Here is a 20,000-nt window from a genome sequence, read left to right as displayed (position 1 = left end):
CTCCCAAATCCTAATTCCCACTTGCTAAAAGGTATAATATTCACACATCTCTCTCTCTCTCTTTCTCTCTCTCTCTCTCTCTCACACACACACACACACACACACACACACACACACACACACACACACACACACACACACACACACACACACACACACAGATCACTTGGGTCTGTCTATTGTAAAGTGACTCCGCTGTAATATTCAGCACAATGTGACGTTCACTAACTCCTTGTATGATTTCACCACAAATGGAAGTGTTTGAATAAAGATGAAGTTATAGGGCATGTTCAGCAGCCGTAGATTGTGCGTTATTTCCCCCTCTCTCTGTGTAGCGCGGGAGTCTCTATTTCCCCCTCTCTCTGCAAGATGCAAGATGGATGCAGGCTAGTGTAGCTGTTGTTGTCCGATTCCTGGTGTGTGTGCCTCCTCTTCCTCCTCGGCTGAAGAAAAAGAGAAAGAGGGGGGGAAAAAGATGCGAGGCGGGCGGCGCAGTCTCTGGGCCTCAGAGGAGTTGTGAGTACAAGTGAGGCAGCGATGAATTATTGAGTCTTCTGCATTTGAGCAGAAATAGAAACATTCCTTCAGAAGTGTGAAAACATCGCTCATCAGCTGGGAAAGGAGGGGAGGGGAGGGAATGTGTTTCTTTTGCATAAGGTGTGTGCAGACCCCCAGTCCTGTTTGCCCCTTTCTGACGGTGTGTGTGTGTGTGTGTGTGCATGCGTGCGTGCGTGCGTGCGTGCGTGTGTGTGTGTGTGTGTGTGGGTATGTGTGGTGTGTGTGGGTGTGTCTCTGGAAACTGTATTTGAGTTCTGTTTGTCCTCTTGATTACAAAGCTGGGCTATTATGAGACATGGTCATGATGATGTGACATAACTTACATTGCATACATCAGCACCAAAGCTTCCCCTATCTACGGTAATAGTGTTGAGGATCGCATCGAGCACGTGTCAACTTGCACGCGATTCTGGTCTTGATCTGGCACTCGTCTGGCACAGATCCGGCTGCTGGACGCTTGCCAGATGTGGTTGTTATCAGGGGTCTTACTCCACTTTAAACAGCCTGATTTGATCAGATGCTTTGACCGGCCTGTCTGTGTAGCAAGCAGAGTGTTTAAACAAAAGGTGCAGTTAGCGCTCCCTGGGGAGCCTCCCTGAGCAGCGGAGTAGCGATTTATGGCTGAAGGCAGCCAACAGGCAGGCAGCAGGAAAGAAGTGTTTTATCCTTTAAAACTAAAACAGTCCCTCTGTCGCTCTGACGCTGTGTCTCAAGAGGATGGTGATGTCTGCTCCCACAAGTCCAGAGGCAGTGCATCTGTCTCTCTCTCTCTCTCTCTCTTTCTCTCTTTTTCTCTCTCTTTCTTTCTCTCTCTCTCTCTCCCCCACCCCCAAAGCCGGAGAAGTGCATACTGATCAGGCCCGGGCTGGGAGACCATCCGAGATTAATCAGGAATCAAAGTGATTTCCACCCACGCTAGCATTTCCTCTTCCCTCCCTCAGCCCCTCCCAATCCCCAAACACACACGCACGCACACACACTCACACACACACACACACACACACACATACACACACACCACTCTGGCTAACAGACTGACTGACTGATTGACTGGCTGGCTGAGTGAGTGAGTGAGTGAGTGAGGAGTGAGTGAGTGAATGGCTTTGTGACGACACCGCTGTGAGTAGGGCACCGCGGTTGCTGTTGCTGCTGCTGGGTCATCCTGTCGACGGCCAGGCAAGAGGATTTGCTGGTCAGGGCAAGTGGGTTGTCACGACAGATGAATTGGCGAGAAAGAGCAGCACTAAGGTTGAGGTTGCCTGCTGCGTGTGTGTGTGTGTGTGTGTGTGTATGTGTGTGTGTGTGTGTGTCTGTGTGTGTGTGTATACTACAGCACTTGACTGTGCAACTGTGCAGTGCTCTGAGCAAGAGAGAGAAGGAGGGAGGAAGGAAGAGAGAGAGAGAGAGTGAGAGAGAGCTTGGGAGTTAAGATGCTTTATTTGAAATTAAGCACTGAAATCGGACTAATCTTCCCTAAGCAGACGGTTGAAATATTTGTACATGAGGAAAACCAAATCTCTTCAGATAGTTTGCTAGCAATCCTGTTTTTGATGTTTCAATACATCATGGCAGAGCCTGGATCTTGCTGTTCTAGACTGTGTTCCCCATCACACTCGTTTAATGTGTTTTGCACTCTACGGTGTTGTGATTGCCCCTTAAGACCAGTGTAGTCTACATGGGTAATGCCTTTGGGAAAGCCTCTGGGCCCAGTGCACAGTTCTCTATGGGCCTGTGTGGGAGAGTCAATTTCATTTGTGCTCACTGGAACATAAATAAAATGCTCCCCTTCATTGAGGACTCTGGGCACACACACACACACACACACACACACACACACACACACACACAGAAATTCCACTCATTCCCTGACTGCAGGGCATTGTTGTATGCAGTGATAAATTAACTTGCAATGTAATTAAGTCACGATTAGAATAAACAAATTATTAATTTAATCGAACAACTGAAAACCCATGTAATAGTACTTATTTGATATGCAAAACATTAATTCATATACTCCAAGGTAATGCCTAGTCTCCTGTGAATAAACATGATGTAGTACATGTTCTATCTATTAAACACGATGTTGCTCAACCTGCTAAGATCTCAAATCTCTCAGGTCTTGCAGTTGCCCACCAAATAGACATCTCTCAGGAACATATAACATTTCAAGCAGATTGTATGGCTTTCATTTTTAAATGTAGTTTTCAAGTTTCAGAAGTACTGCACTACATAATGCTACTATGCTAGCAACTTCATATTATGCTACCATACATTTAAATATGCAGTGCAAAATATACATGCGAGGCAATGCAGGTGCTGATAGCTGCTGGCTCTGGAGAAGATTTGGTGTAGAGCTGTTCCTGCGTCAGCCTCGTCACCATGGGGAAAGAACACGATTGTGCAACACAATGACATCACAGCCCCCTAGGCCCCTGAGCATCCTATCCCGTGAGCGTCAAAACAGGTTAGCGCTTTAGCATCTCTTCCCAGAGTTGCAACAGGAAAACCACAAACACTCAAGGTCGTCACCTTCCCCTGCCCAACCTCTCTGACAAGTCAGCCCACCACTCTTCAGATGACGTTACCAGCAGAAAAAGTAAATGGCAACACACCGTCAGGGGAGAACATCAACAACAAACGCTGTTTGAAATGTCAGGGTTAAATCAGGGCTTTCTGTGATTGTACGGTCCTTAGAGCGATTTCCTCGGGGAAGGGGGATTGCCACAGCCGTAATGTGATTTAGACACCACTGGGAAGTCATTTGTGGTGTGGAAAGAGGAGAGGGAGGAGAAGGAGACCTCTGGTGAACTGGGCCAAACTGATGATTTTAACACGGAAGGCTTCCCCTCGCAATCCCCCAACACACATGCACACACACACAAAAGCACGCACACACACGGGCAAACTCTCTCTCTCACACGCACACACACCGTCCCTAGCCTCTCTCAAAATTATTCTGTTAGATTTCCAGTGAGTCGTCAACTGAGCAAATGAGTGTGTTATAGCGAGCGAACTCAGTGTGTGTGTGTGTGTGTGTGTGTGTGTGTGTGTGTGTTGTGTGTGTCGTGAGGCTGTTGTTGATGAATGCTGCCATCGGAGCGGTACAGAAAGGAGCAGAGCACGTCTGTGTCAGAGACGCCACAGATGAGGTGGCCCCACCGTCAGCATGTAAATAATGAATCACACTGAGGGGCAGAACACAAATGGCCTCTCAAGACCTTTCCTACACACACACACACACACATACACACACACACACACACGCACAGACACACACACACACACACACACACACACACACACACACACACACACACACACACAGACATACATACATTCATACTTGTCACACAGTCAGAGACGGAACAGAATATCTAAAAATGCAAAGGAGCTTTGGAGATGAAGACGGAGGGGAAAGAGCTGCATCAGCACACAGCACGGATGAGCACAGATAGACAGCCAGATTTGGGCCACATCTGTTGCCAGACTCAGCTGATATCTGTGAATTATGGCCCTGGCATGTGGTTCCACAGGGAATTATTGGTGTATGCTGTAGTAAGCCGACACACCCTCTTTTGTGGTATTTACATATAAGAGGATAATCCTCAACCAAACCATAGACCCTTTACGCCTAGGTGCATTATTTATAATAAGAATGTATTTAATTTCAATCTGAGATGGGATAGGGTCGTGTGGGGACTCGTTAGGAGAGGGATCTCGTTGGAGCCGCTCAGCTCGCGTGTAATCGCAGCGTCAGTGTCTGGTTTAATTTGACGAAGCGCTGGCGAAGTAGATCACAAAGGCACTGGGCCAGAGTTCACACACACACACACACACACACAAACACACACACAAACACACACACACACACACACACACACACACACACACAAACACACACACACACACACACACATACAGGCATGCACTCACACATTCATACACAGACACAGAAAAATACACACACGCACACACACATACACACACACAATGAGAAACACTCTCACTCACACACACATACACATGCGCACACTACCACATGCTACACACTCACCCTCGCCCTCACCGATCCCCGGCGACAATTATGAAATTGCACTGGATGCTTAATCCTGGAGAAAGCGTGAAAAGAGGCTTTGGGGCACTTTTGCTTTTTTTGCTTTTTTGATAAACCATCAAAGGATCACGGGGAGTTTGGTCTGAGTGTTGCGTACCACTGCCTCAGGGCTCAACTATTAGATCCAGTAGCAGAAAAGGGGATAATGTCTTATAAAAGTGAAATATATCTTGGCTTGTAGCTTGTTTGTTTGTGTGTGTGTGTGTGTGGTGTACACCGTTTATGTACTTATGTGATATCCTGGCTTAATGCTTGTGTTAGTGTATGTTTATATGTGTGTGTTCGCCATGTGTGCACAGCATATGCATGTATGTATGTGTGTGTATTTGTGTTTGTATGTGTGTGTGTGTGTGTGTGTGTGTGTTTGCAGTGTGTGCACAGTCTATGCATGTATGTATGTGTGTGTGTTTGTGTGCGAGTGTTTGTTTGTGTGTGTGTGTGTGTGTGTGTGTGTGTGTGTGTGTGTGTGTGTGTGTGTGTGTGTGTGTGTGTGTTTGCAGTGTGTGCACAGTCTATGCATGTACTGTATGTATGTATGTATGTGTGCCTGTGTGTGCATATTTCTGTGAATCTTTAGTTAGTGAGTGTGTGAGGAAGTGTAGTGGTGCCGGAGTCCTTTTCCAAGCGAAAGCACAGTGCTGGTGCTGAGTGCAGTCAGGTCATTATGCAAGAGGAGAGGAGAGCATTACGCTGCGAGTCACTGAATAAATGATGCTGTGATATCATCGCACACATGGAGCCCCTGCACCTCCTCAGCGGCGGCGACGGCAGCAGCAGTGGCGCAGGACAAACCTCAGCGTTTGGCTCTCTGTTTTTGGCATCTTCACTATAAACAGTGTAAAGGAGCCCACCCACATGTCTCAGACACCAACACCACCCCCAACACCCAACCCATGCCTACTTCCCTTATCCTTTCTGTGTGTGTGTGTGTGTCTATGTGTTCCCTTGTGTGTGAGTTCATTTCTGAGAAGGAAGCCTTGTACCTTGTGGTTACCTTGCACACATGCACTCTGCTTTTCTTACGTTTGCAATGATGTCATTTCCTCCCTTCTCTTTCCATGCACAAGAAAACCAAATATGATCTTCAATCTCACCTTGCTTATCAGCACAACCACGCTATCTCCACCATCATCATTATCGTCATCATCATCACCATCGCCATAGTCACAATAGCTGCACTTCTTCGTGATTGTTTCTTGAACTCTCTCCCTCTCCTACCTTCCCTCCCTCTCTCCCTCCCCCTCTCTTTCTCTCTCTCCCCCTCTCTCTCTCCCTCTCTCCCTCTCTCTCCCTCTCTCCGTGTTAGCTGGATTGTAAGGAGACGGAGGACGCGTGCGGAGGTGGATTGGGAAGGTGTGGTGTGGTGTGGTGCGGAGCAGAGCAGTTGCGTCAGTGCCTGTTGTGTTGTTCTCCTGTTCAGAGAGGAGCAGCTTCGCCTCTCAGGGGGAAACGCTGCACCCAGTGACAGCCCCCCTGTGGCTTCGTCTCTCTAAACGAGGAGACAGAAAGAGCACGGAGAAACGAGAGAGAGAGAGAGGGAGGAAGAGAGAAAGAGAAGAGAGAGAGAGAGAGAGAGAGAAAGAGAGAGAAGCAGGAGAGAGAGTTGCCAGTAGTTGACACCTCTTCTGTTCTTGTCCGTCATTTCTCTCCTTTTCTGTTTATGTCCTTCCTCAGTTCTTTTTTTATCCATTCCTGTGTTCTCTCTCTATCTCCCTCTCTCTCTCTCTCTGTTCTGTTCTTTTTCTTTGGCTGTCGGTCTCTGTGATAGGGCAGGAATTTGTGTGCGTCTGGCAGAGCGCTCAGTCAAAGCTCCACAAACGGTGCTCTGTGAAGTAGACAGCAGCGCAGCGAGTCTTACTGAATGTGCTGACAACAGCATCAGAGACACAGAGAAAGAGAGAGAGAGAGAGAGGGAGAGAGAGGGATAGAGAGAGAGAGGAGAGAGGGAGAACAGAGAGAAGGAGGGAAACTGGGATGTAGCAAATAGATGCAGCAGCATCTTAGGAGGCGCCTCGCTGATCCCTCCTTACTTCAGAAACAAACACTCTTGAGCTGGAGTGTACTAATAACACACACACAGAGACACATACACACACACATACACACACACACACACACACAGAAACACACACACACACACATGCAGACGTGCACACACACACACACACACACACACACACACACACACACACACACACACACACACACACACACACACACACACACACACACACACACACACACACACACACACACACACACACACACACACACACACACACACACACACACACACACACACATTTACAGTAGACACACACAAACACAAAGCTGCATCACAGAGTGTGCATTTTCCCTCCCTGACCTCCTTTCCTTCCTTGCTCTTTTATCGTCCTCTCTCTCTCTCCCTCTCTCACTCTCTCTCTCTCTCTCTCTCTCTCTCTCTCACTCTCTCTCTCTCCCTCTCTCCTAATCCAGGGCTTTGGCCACATCTCTCATTTAGCTGTGTTTTATGAGGGCCATATTCAGGGCATCTTCACAATATTTTATTTGATCCACTTGAAGCCCTGGGGAGTTCAGCTTTGGATTGACTCTGACATCACACATACACAGCCCAGGCAGGCCATGCTAAGCCTGTATGTGCATAAGGTTTTGGTTCAGATGCAAGGAAGTGTGAGAGAGAGGGTCTCGGCTTGTGTGTGATGAGGGTAGTCATGGTTGGAGTTATTTGACAAACTGTTGTTGAGAGCGTTGAGAGCGTGATTCAAAGTTAGTTTTTTTATTTGATGAATGATGGACAAATTATTTTTATTTCAAGATTACGACCTAACAGAACATTTCTGTATGATTTTTTTTATTTTGATGTACTTACCTATATTTCGATTTTTTCCCCCACATTTTTACCAGTAAATGTACTGTATCTCTGTCACTTGCTGTTCAAATAAAAAAAAAGGTCAGGGTCACAGACCATGTAGGATTTGAACAGAAATGTTGGATATGTAATAATATAGGCCTGGTATTTTGGACCCATTTATGATATCGACAAGGTTTGAGCACAATCTTGGACGATGTAGCAAGTTAGCAACATCCTTTTCTGATATGACATGGGATGACCCGCTGTGCATTTCCAAAGTAGTCACAAAGTGATGATGAGAATGCTAAGCAGTGTTTTTGACACTCAGTGTTAACGGTTTTAAAGTGGAGAAACAAACAAACATTTCACACATCTGGCCTTTAGCAGATTCCCATAATCCTCCAGTGGCAACCCTCCGACCCTCCACTGGACTCTGCCTGTAAACACCTCATTTTTAGAAAATGAGAATTTCATTATTGTTGTTTTTTTCCCCGTCCCTCTGCTTTCATAACGGGAACAACTCCATGATGATAAAAAATGTTTGGCCTATATACCAATGTGATTACTAAACTAATGAAAGCAGACCCGTTTCTTGGCACTCGATGACACAGATAAGAAGCAGACATAGGGACTAAAAAGTAATTTAGGGCAAAACCCCAAAACACCTAACCCATGTTATGGTAAGACACAAAAGGACATTTTTTTGTGTATGCTAATAACCTGAAACAGAAACCGCAGCTCTGGTACAGCTGATAAAGCATTACCAGTAAGGCAAACACAAAAGTGATCTCTCTCTCTCTCTCTCTCTCTCTCTCTCTCTCTCTCTCTCTCTCTCTCTCTCTCTCTCTCTCTCTTCTTTTCCCCGTCAGTTTCTGTCATTTTCAAAGGACTAATATGGGAAATAGGGTAGTTAGAAGGAACTTGAAGGAAGTAGAAGGAACTTGATCTATGTGGAATTAGTTCAGTGTATGGGCATTTAATGTATAAAGTATCAATGTTGTACTATAGATAGATAGATAGATAGATAGATAGATAGATAGATAGATAGATAGATAGATATAATTTTTTCATTGTTTTACCTCAGGAACAAGAAGTGTAAGGCTATTTGTACCCCTGGTTAATTCTATTCATACCCCGGTGCACACAGCAATGTGTCCTATTAGTACCCCGTCTGGTACAAATATCAATGTATGCTATTCGTACCCCGGTGCACACAGCAATGTGTTCTATTAATACCCCATCTGGTACCCCGTCTGGTATCAGTGTATGCTATTTGCACCCCTGTGCATTTATTCTGGCATATTGATCACGCAATGTAATAATAATAAAAAAAACAAGCAACATGTGTAATAGACACTCTGAATAAGGTATGCTGTTTGCATCAATGTATAGTTAGAAGTGGATGCTATTCGTACCCTGGTGTATATAGTACTGTATGCTATTTACACCCTGGTGCATGAACTAGCTAATTGTTGCAATCAAAACTTCCGTTTGAGAACCGATTTCTTGTTCAAATTGCGCGCCTTCTCTCCAGAGACGTTGGTACACAGCAAAACACATCACACAGGAATCGAACCCCGGTCTCCCACATGCTAACCCATGTCTGTGATCACTGCATTGTCTTCTTCCACAAGTACATTGCATTTGCAGGTAAACTTATAGTTTATAGGCCTGAACGTCATATTCACGAAATTTCTGTTAACTAACAAACTGACAGTTGTATGTGTTCACTGAACCAAGATTATGAAAATAAAACACAACTTTTCAATCTAAAACTTAATCTGAATAGATATTAGTGCCGAAACCTTTCAGAATTCCTCACTTTTTGCTGACGAAAAAACGAATGTCCGCCATGTTTTTTGTGCACGTGAGCAACGCCTTTTTGTTGTTATGTCACAGGGTGTGAACAGCTCAGCTGTGTGGCCAAAGCTATTCATACCAGGGGTGTAAATAGACACTCCGGAACAAGAATGAAGAAGCAGAGGTATAACCATGTAATTATCTAAGTGTAATTATCTATGAAGGAAACATGGCACAATATCGGCACTTTGTACTCTAAACGAGCTATTTCGATCCCATATATATTTTTATGTTCCTTCTAGCTATCCCACATACCAGTATGTCCAATGAAAGTGTCCAAAAAATGTTTCATCTTTTCCTCATATCTTCATGTTTATATGTTGTGGATACATCAAATATTGGCACAACGTTAGAAAAGCATTGTACTTGCAGACAAAATGCTGGTTGCTGACATGTGGGTACACAAAACAAATGTATAATACCCTCAACACCACTTTTTTTGCACGTTGTTTTGAATCTATGGCCTTACATGAAATCAGTGGGCATGCTGCACAGTTCTTTAATGGTCCAGTTGTATAGAGAACATGTCTGTCTCTCATCCTACCAAGATTGGTCAGGCTAGGAATAATATTTTTTAAGATATTAATGGCTAAACATTGCTTTGTAAGAATGTAAACATTGTAAACATTCAAAGGGTAAAGAAAATATGAAAACATTGTAACCTAAACATTATGCAGACAAACTTTGAGCAGATTCTAGAATCTTCTTGGATTTTATCTGTTTTGACACACATAATGTCCCTTGTGTGACTACTTTTGACCAAAAATGTGGAACAGTGTTAGTAAATAGTTTTTATTGAAACTACTGTCTCAATGTCTCTTTTCTCTGTGTTTCTGTAGGTGTGTGAACGACGGTGTGTGAGTGTGTGTGAGCCGGTGTGTGTGTGTGTGTGTCTGTGTGTGATTGTGCGTGTGTGTGATTGTGCGTGTGTGTGTATGAGTGTGTGTTTCCGGATCCCTCTCCACTCATGGATGACTCGGAGTTGCACATCTTCAACGTGCCTTTCAGCAAGGTGCTGCTTCTTGGCGCCATCGCTGCAGCGACTGCCTTCGTAGTGACCATCCTCATCGTGCTGGTGTGTGTGGGATGCCAAAGGTGACCGCTGCTAAACAGCCATTTCTCTGTCTCCCCTTTACTCACATTCATTCACTCATGTAGTGGTTGCTGTCATGCTACTGGAATAATTAGCACCAATACTATAAGGGTAATGAGGTCCCTCTACAAACCATACAGCAGACTTTGTTTTTCACTTGTAGATTGTTTCTGATTAAAACATCCACCAAGTGACTAAATGTAAATGTAAATGTGATTTGAATGTATGAATGACAGTCATAGTACATGACAGTCACATCATTTGATGATGTACAGAATCTCCATTTGCATTTAAACACCCTCCTTGTACACCACACTCTCCCTTTCGTTGCTGTTGTTCAACTCTCATTCTGTCTCTCATTTTCCCTGAATGAATGAGTGAGTGAGTGAATGAATGAATGGATGGATGGTGGTGGTGGTGGTGGAGTGATGTAATGAATGCTAATATCAGCATTCATCAGGTGAAATGGTCCCTCAGGAGTTGATCTCCATGTAGGAATGTGCTTCCCCCCTCCACGGAGACGATTCCCTCTCTCCGATGTACTGCCCCAAAAGCATCTGTTGCTAGGCGATGTAAACAATGAAATGGCCCTTGAGGTGGGTCTGTTCTCGCTAATGGCGGCGTGTGCAATTTGCTGTGTGGAGACAGTTTCCAGCGTGTATAAAAATTGCAACAGTGTTTCTGTACGAAAATCTCGTCGTCATTGTGTGTGTGTGTGCTGATTGGAGTTGTTTAGTCTTGGGGATTTCTGTGTTTGTGCGACGTGTGCTCTCAAACAATAGGGCGTCCTGCTCGGCCATCAGAATCAGTTGACATTAGTCTGAGCAGTGACCTCCTCAGGAAGACATGTTTTGTAGAGGAGAAAAAAAAGGCAACACATTTCATTTTAATGGAAAAGACTGGTGTCCATCTGTCTCCGCTAAATTTGTGAGGCTGTGTCCTCCTGGGCGTTTCAGGAGAAGAGGCATTGCTGCCTCCCACCCGCTAAGTTATTTTGGTACTTAGTTATTCTTTCTCTCTCTCTTTCTCTCTCACTCCTCTCTCTCTCTCTCTCCCTCTCTCTTTTCTCTGTGATGACACCTGCCAGGCGGCCAGGCTGGAATCTCCCTAAAAACGAGGTGGTGAGATAGAGCGATAGATAAAGAAAAAGGGATGAAGAGAGAGAGACAGAGAGAGATATCTCGTGCCTAGTCTCCATCTCTCTGTTCGTAGGGGGAGGAGGAGGAGGAAGAGGAGGGTTGTGTGCGATAGATGGTGTGAGGGGAAAGATGAGCTGAGGGGGGAAAACCGAGTGTGAAAGTGTGTGTGATGAAAACCCTGCCAGTGGTGTGTGGCGAACCGGGGAGGTGGTAATTGCTGTCACACCTGGTGTCGGGATAGAGGAGGCGCGGCGTGAGATTGGTGGGTTTTTTTTTTTTTTTTTTTTTTAGGGTGATAGTGCAACAGTGGCAACTTGGGATTGGCCATTTCGAATTCACACACCCCGCCCGCTCAGTGCCTTACTTACATCACACGTGCGACACCGTTTCTCCGTCTCCCATAGTTACCATGTTCCCATGGCATCCGCAGTGTTGCAGCCTGACCCTAGTAACCTAAGAGAAGAGCCAAAATGTACTTTGGAGATTTCTCCATCTCCATCTGTTGAAGGCACTAGCAACCATGCCAACACATTACTGTAGTAATAACAATTCTTTAAATATCTGTGTGTATAAGTGTTGAAGCCTAACACAGTCACAGTAATAGTAATATGCAGTATGTTTGCATATTAGTTCAGTATTTACATGCCCATGTTTGGATGTGTTGTATACAGGGATAACCGCTATGTCTTATCTGTCCTAGGAAAGGCAAAATAAAATACTCCCCCACCAATGGGACAAAGCTGAAAAATGTGGAAGCGGTGAGTTCTATTCATCCTTTGTGATTCCATCCTCAGTGCAGACATGTCTGAACGCAATGCATGTTTACTATGATCTGACATTCATTCACACACACACACACACACACACACACACACACACACACACACACACACACACACACACACACACACAGACTATGATCCTATTTTTATATGTGTATATGTTGTGTGGTGGCTGCAGTTAAAACAATGGTAGTGAACTGAATTGAATATGTCTCCTTGTTTACTGACATGACATGACACGGTCGCGCACTGTCCACTCTGCTCTGGGCCGTGGGCTGAATGTGTGGTGGTGGTTGTGGCCGAATGTGTGACCTTGTCAGAGCGCACTGAGGCAGTCCAAACTGAACTCCATGAGTAAGTCTGACACAGGGCTGCACGAGATGAACCGGCTGCCCTGCAATGGCAATGGTGAGTGACATCAGACAGTGCCCCCTCACAAACACAGACACACACACACACACACACACACACAGACAGACAGACACACACACACACAGACAGACACACACACACTCTCTCTCACACACACACACACACACACACAGACACACACACACACACACACACACACACACACACACAGACAGACACACACACTCTCTCTCACTCACACACACACACACACACACACACACACACACACACACACACACACACACACACACACACCACTCCCCTGCTGTAGGCTGACATGAGGCTCGCAGGGTGAGAGGAGATTCAAATTTTTTTGATTCATTCATTAGAGTTTTATGAGGAAAGAACTCACACATGCATGCACACACACACACACACACACAGAGAGAGATAGACACACACTCAAATATACCCAGAGTCACACCCATACACACAAACACACATACAAGTCTCGTACACACACTGTCACTTACACGTCTACAAACATGACCGGTAGTGGCTTTCTAATAGTCAGACACGCTCATGCACACACGTACAAATGCATGTATAGTCTTACATTAATTCACACACACACACACACACACACACACACACACACACACACACACACACGCACACACGCACATGCACACGCACACACACACACACACACACACACACACACACACACACACACACACACACACACACACACACACACACACAGATGTGCGTGCTTGGGCTGGTGTCTCCTGAGCCCTGCATTTTCTCCTTGACTGCGCTAGTGGCAGTAGCTGTAACAGGGGAAGGCTGGAGGGAGCTGGTTATGTCACCACTTCAGCACTCGCTGTACCCCTGCTCTCACACACTCAGACACACACACACACTCAGACACACGCACACACACACACACACACACACACACACACACACACACACACACACACACACATATACATACACATACACATACACATACACATACACACACAGATACATACACACACAGACACAGATACCCACACACTCATTCAGATATGCACACACTCATATGCATACTCACTTGCATACATGCTCATACTCACACACACACACACACACACACACACACACACACACACACATACGTACATGCTCAAATAAACTCATGCACATGCACACCCACGCATGCACTTACACTCGTGCTCACATAAAAACGCCCACACCCACACACCCCCCCTATCTGCACAAACACACACACACACACACACACACACCACTTGTGTGCTCCTCAACACTCCCCAAGCGCACTGACGATACGTGCAGTTGTGCAGAGTCTTTTTTTAGCCACCAGCCATGTACTTTGAGGCTATTTAAAGCAACACCTCAGTTTAAATTTATCTTTGTTACATGTTACGGGGTTTTGTGCTCGCAGCCAAAAGAGTCTCTGATTTATCTGTTTTCGTTCTCTACAATAGCTTTTGTTCCTCAGCCTCCCTCTTGAAAAATGATAGCACCTCTTGGGAGGCGATGGTAGAAAATGGATTGTATGCATGCATATGGAATACAGGCTAGGAGTCTGCCTGTACAGTATACTATAGTAGATATTAACATTTGTCCATTAATTCCACTGTGATTTCCATAAATATTCACACCTTTTTTGCACTCATCTAATAAATTCAGTTTTTTGCTGTCTTCTGCTCACACTCACACTCACACATGTGCTTATATACAAACACAAACACATGCACACACACACATATATGCACACACAAATGCACATACTCGGACATATTCATACATACACACAATCATATACATATTCATATACATATTCAAACACACACATACACATGCCTACCCACACACTTGCCCACACAAACGCACACACACACACACACACACACACACACACACACACACACACACTAACATATAAACACACACAAATTAATAATATTCACATATGCCACAAACACACACACACACACACACACACACACACACACACACACACACACACACACACACACACACACACACACACAGGTGCTCCCAAGAGTCGCCCGGCCAGCATGGACCTGCTCCTCCTGCACTGCCGGCGCTCGGCGTCCGACCTGCGCAACTCCTCGCTGCCCCGCCAGCTGCCCCAGGTGCCCGACAGCGACTCCGAGCACACCTACTCCCAGGTGGGCCCCCGCGCCTCGCCCGCCCCCGCCACTGCCCCTGCCCCTGCCCGCTGCCTGGAGCCGGACGACGGCCTCTACGAGAGCGTGGGGGTGGGGGCGCGTCACGGCGGAGGAGGAGGAGGAGGAGGAGAAGGAGGAGGCCTGGAGCCGGGTGTACCGCCGGCGCCACCGCCCACGTCCGCCAACACCCCGGCCCAGCAGCGGGCCACCTCCGCTTCCGCCGCCACCGCGGCAACCCACGTGGCCCAGCATAGCCCTGGAACACCCCGCAGCAGCTGCAGCAGCAACAGCACCGCTGGGGGGGCTGCTGGGAACGGGAAGGGCTCGGGGCACGACCTCGTCACGGCCGAGTACGCCACAATACGGAAGGTCCGCAGGGCTGACCGGGGGAACCGGAGGGAGAACGGAACTGGGCCGGCAGACACGGAGGCAGCACATCACAGCCAGGAGGGCAGCAGGAGTGTGTTCAACCTGCAGTCCTTCCCTAAGGTGCGTGTGACTCTTACACCCCCTGCTGCTCACTCAGTGCAAGTGCATGTAGTGTAGCAGAGAATAATGATGTTTGTTAATAATATTGTGATATACTGCTTTAGAAAGTGGCAAAGTCTATTGCTTTAATTATTATCTCACTCATATGTTTTTTTAAATATATATTTTTTAGTTTAGTTATCCACACACTTTTACTGAGTCCTTTAGTTCTTGCATTTGACCACAAGGAGGAGTCAAAAGCTATGAATTGCAGCATTTTTGTCCCAGGCTCGGTATCCCACGTTGATGGATTTTAAGCAGGAATGGCTGCAGGCAGAAGCTAATCTACATCTAAACAACCCTCTAAAGCCCAGCTAATGTGTGTCTACAAGCCTTATCTCAACCATAGCGCAAGAGGCATCTCCAGTGTTTTTGGCAAGCTGAGCATTGAACACTAAAGATTGTGTTCTGAAAAAAAATAATAAAAAATTGGAATGCGATGATAAGACAAAGGCACAGTCACAGTCTTTATCCCATTCATAAGATCAGATTCACACACCAGTCCTCAGGCATACGTACTGTAGAGGCATTGTTTTGCCACATGTGTGAGTTACAGTAAGATAAACCTGTGTGTGTGGTACTCTGTGTAAGGGGTGCCGCAGGAGGGGGGGCATAATAATATTATATATAATTATACTATATATTATTGTCTGTCACAGGGCAGCGCCCCTGCTCTCATCAGCCAATGAGTATATCTTCACTAAGAGCGTGTGCAGCCTATTTTTGTTACAGTCACCTTGGAGAATGAATGTTCACAGAGGTTTAATGGCGTGTGTACTACAGTACAGTATTTCCATGGCCAGTTCCTCTGCTAACAGGTGTTTACGTTGTGAGGAGGGGGGTTGGAAGTCAGATAAGGCCGCAGGGAAGCAGTGCTGGGCAGAGGGAGAGGGGAGGCCAGAACAGCTGTGCTGCGATGGGGAAACGCTGGGACAATGATCGGATAGTGAGCTGGCCTTCCTGTGCGAGCTCAGAGCAGCGCAGCGCAACGCAGAGCTACCTGCTTTTATGTGTGTGCTCTTTGTTTGCTCAACCCTGTGTGTGTGTTAGTGTGTGTGTGTGTGTGTGTGTGTGTGTGTGTGTGTGTGTGTGTGTGTGTGTGTGTATGAGTTTAGATGTGCATGTTTTTTTTTTTGTGTGGGTGTGGCTGTGAGACTGTGTGTGTGTGTGTGTGTGTGTGTGTGTGTGTGTGTGTGTGTGTGTGTGTGTGTGTGTTTTTTTGTCAAGTGTCGAAACAGACTGATTATGATCTCTGTCAAATTCCTGTCAAAGATTGATGGGGCTGTTAACACAAGCATATGGTATGTGTTTGCTGTGGGTGTATATGTGTGTGTGTGTGTGTGTGTGTGTGTGTGTGTGTGTGTGTGTGTGTGTGTGTGTGTGTGTGTGTGCTGTGTCTGTGTCAGTGTGTTTGCCTGACAAGTGTTGTTTTGTCTTCTTAGTCTTTTTAGTCTTTTGGAGTAAAATCCAATCCAAGTTTTTTTGTATAATAAATGTTTTTTTGTGTGTTTATAATTTGGTTAACAGATATTAGTTGTATGTTTGTGTGTGCGCGCGCATCTGCTGTTAAGCACATGGTGTGTGTGTGTCTGGGGGGTTGACTGGCGCTCAGTGAGTGATTATGTAAGAGCTTGGCTTTCTGCCACACAAGGGTGTGTTTGTGTGTGTGTGTAGATGAGTCTCGGAGAAGGTAGCAGGCGAAGCCAGGGCAGTAAAGAGCAGCATACACTGCGGGGCTTTCATTCGGGCCGGACGTCGGCATTTAACACTCCCTCCTGCAGGAACTCATACTTTTAATCAGCCTCTCCCCCTCTCCCTCTCCCCCCTCTCCCTCTCCTCTCTCTCCCTCTCCCCCTCCCTCTCTCCCCCTCTCCCTCTCCCCCTCCTCTCTCTCTCTCTCTCCCTCTCCCTCTTCCCCTCTCTCCCTCCCTCTTTTTATCTTTCTCCCTCCCTCCCTCCCTCCACCTGACTGCTCTGATTCATGCTCCACACATATCTGACAGGAGCGGGGAAAGCACTGAAGCCAGGAGTGGAGAAGAGAAGACAGGAGAGGAGTGAAAAGGAAGGGAGAAGAGAAGAGTAGAGAGGAGAGGAGAGGAGAGGAGCGCAGAAGAAGAGTAGAGGAAAAGATCAGAGAGGAGAGGAGAGAAAAGGAAGGGATAGAGAGGAGGAGAGATGAGAAGAGTCATGAGAACAAGAATACATAATCTTTCCTCATGTTGAGCCTCTGAACAGGAAAACATTTGGTTGGTATATTTTTGCATCTTAATTTAGTGATGTTACAAAATATATAAATATATGGAAAAAAAAATACATGTATTTTTTTTATTATTTTGATTTATTTTAGGATTTTTCTTTTTGGACAGACATGTCAAGATGGGTCTGAGATAAAATGTCTCCATGGAGATGTGTATAAGAAGGCTCTTGATGAGTTTTAAAACTGGTTTCTGGTGGCAGCTGTGCCGAGTTGACTCTGCAGTAATGCTGCAGGATGGGTGGGGTGGGGGTTGTCATCAGGATATGAGTAACTAACCTCCTCTCCAAAGACCCCCACACACACGCATATATTGCACATTGTTTTGTGCAGCGAAAAAATCTGATTGATCTGCCAAAAGAGAAGGGTGGCTCAGAAGGGATGTGTGTGTGTCTGTGTGTATATGTGTGTGTGTGCGCACATATATGAGTGTTTATGTGTGTGTGGGTGTGGGGTGGGGGTGGGGGTGTTGGGGAGAGAGGAGGGAGTAAGGTAGTGAGTAGGTAGTGAAGAACTAAATCCAATTTTGAAAACGGCATCTGATTTTCATTAGGCTCCTTAGTTGATTTCTGTGCCACTGTGGGCCAAGTCAGGTGTGTGTGTGTGTGTGTGTGTGTGTGTGTGTGTGTGTGGGGCTGTTGGATGCTTGATGTTTTGGGGAGTGATTATGTGGTACACACGTGTTTCATTAACGGCCTACAGTTCTCGGAGCCGATTGCTCAGCGGCCCGCTCCACTGTAATCTCTGTTTTATATGGAGGTTACTGCAGCCATGGCCTGTGAAAAGCTGTTCATTGGGAATGACCTGAGCTTACTCCAGAAGGCCCTTATGCCACACACACACACACACACACACACACACACACACACACACACACACACACACACACACATGAATACACACACACTCATGCTGTTTCACTCACATGTGCACACACACACACACACACACACACTTGCCCTTGCTTTTTGCTTTTGCAGGCTCAGTCAGACATGCCTAGACATGTCCACTGAGACCCATAATCTCTACCTTTGCTTATCCTAGCGTAAGGTGCACCAAGTAAGGCTCTCCCCTCTCTTCCCCTTTCTTCTCCCACGGTTTCCACATGCACAACCAGATGTTCAGCTGAGTCACAGCACTTTTTTCACTGTTCATGTTTTTCTGATTTTAAAAACAGGACTTTTCCAGACTTTTTTATGTGGTGCTGGATCATAAGCCATGACTTTAAATGTTCCCGGAACTTGTTCTTATTGATTATGCATGAAGCATATTGTTTTATATATTCATGGCAGGCTGTTGTAGAACAGCATGCATGTGCTCACAGCTTACTGTTCCGCTTGTGTCCACCAGGAGGCAGTGTTTATGGGCAACGGCGAGCAATACATCTGGAAACCACCCGAGGAGGATGACATCATCGTGCCCCCAGGACCGCCGACAGAGAACGACCAGAGTCACTCGACTGTCGTGGAGGTGAGAGACGAGAGACGAGGATGGACACAGGGGGGCGGACAGTCAGCCCCTGCAGCTTACCCAGAGTGCTTTGCTTGGGGTTTTCAGCAACCCTGTCTGTCATAGCATGGCACTGCTGACCCCCCCCCCCAACCACACACACACACACACACACACACACACCACTTTCTCTACATTTCAGACAGACTCATAGCAACTGTAGCAACATGGAGTGGGGGGTTGGGGTTACCCATCTCATTTAAGGCCTTGTGTGGTTTCTGACCTTTGACCCTAAAAGCCAGAGCCCTGAGTGGTCAGTCGGAGTGCCTTAATCGTAGGTTTCAGGCTGGCTTATGGTGTTTGGCAGATAAGAGGTCACTGTTAGACGCCAGAGCAGAGAGCAGGACCTCACACAGCTGACAGACACACACACACACAGCTGGGCTGGATTTTATCATGTGCTGAGGTCATCACTTCAGGGCAAGCTGTCCATCATGATTATAAGCCCCTCCCCCCTAAGTGTTTCTGTGACAGGAAATGGGCGAAGTGATTGACAGAGAGGGTAGAATGAATGCTAACCCCCCACCCCCCCCCCACCCCACACACACACAATTATCTCTCTCTCTCTCTCTCTCTCTCTCTGTCAAATTCACACATAGCTTCCCTCACATTAGTATCATCAACATATGAGCAGAGAACTACAGAAAAAACATTAAAGTGAAAACATTCACTTTTTTTCAGAAGTTCTTTCACTTTAAACATGTATGAAAAGTTAGACTGAGGGAGACATGGGAGCTTAATAGTAGCA

At 46.2% G+C, this 20,000-nt stretch overlaps 1 protein-coding gene across 1 annotated transcript in view; it reads left to right on the top strand.

Moving 5' to 3' along the window:
* The window catches only part of LOC125293897 (mushroom body large-type Kenyon cell-specific protein 1), a 54,711-nt gene that overhangs the window by 19,070 nt on the left and 15,641 nt on the right, over positions 1 to 20,000 (top strand). The window contains exons 2-6 of the mRNA XM_048242112.1: positions 10,226 to 10,481; positions 12,319 to 12,376; positions 12,721 to 12,808; positions 14,822 to 15,450; positions 19,094 to 19,213. Of these exons, the coding sequence (XP_048098069.1) occupies positions 10,354 to 10,481; positions 12,319 to 12,376; positions 12,721 to 12,808; positions 14,822 to 15,450; positions 19,094 to 19,213 (1,023 nt within the window). The 5' untranslated portion in view covers positions 10,226 to 10,353. The remainder of the gene's footprint in view (positions 1 to 10,225; positions 10,482 to 12,318; positions 12,377 to 12,720; positions 12,809 to 14,821; positions 15,451 to 19,093; positions 19,214 to 20,000) is intronic.

This window comes from Alosa alosa, chromosome 4 (assembly GCF_017589495.1).
Source record: "Alosa alosa isolate M-15738 ecotype Scorff River chromosome 4, AALO_Geno_1.1, whole genome shotgun sequence".
Taxonomy (NCBI): Eukaryota; Metazoa; Chordata; class Actinopteri; order Clupeiformes; family Clupeidae; genus Alosa; species Alosa alosa.
This window is presented reverse-complemented; position numbering and strand designations above follow the sequence as displayed.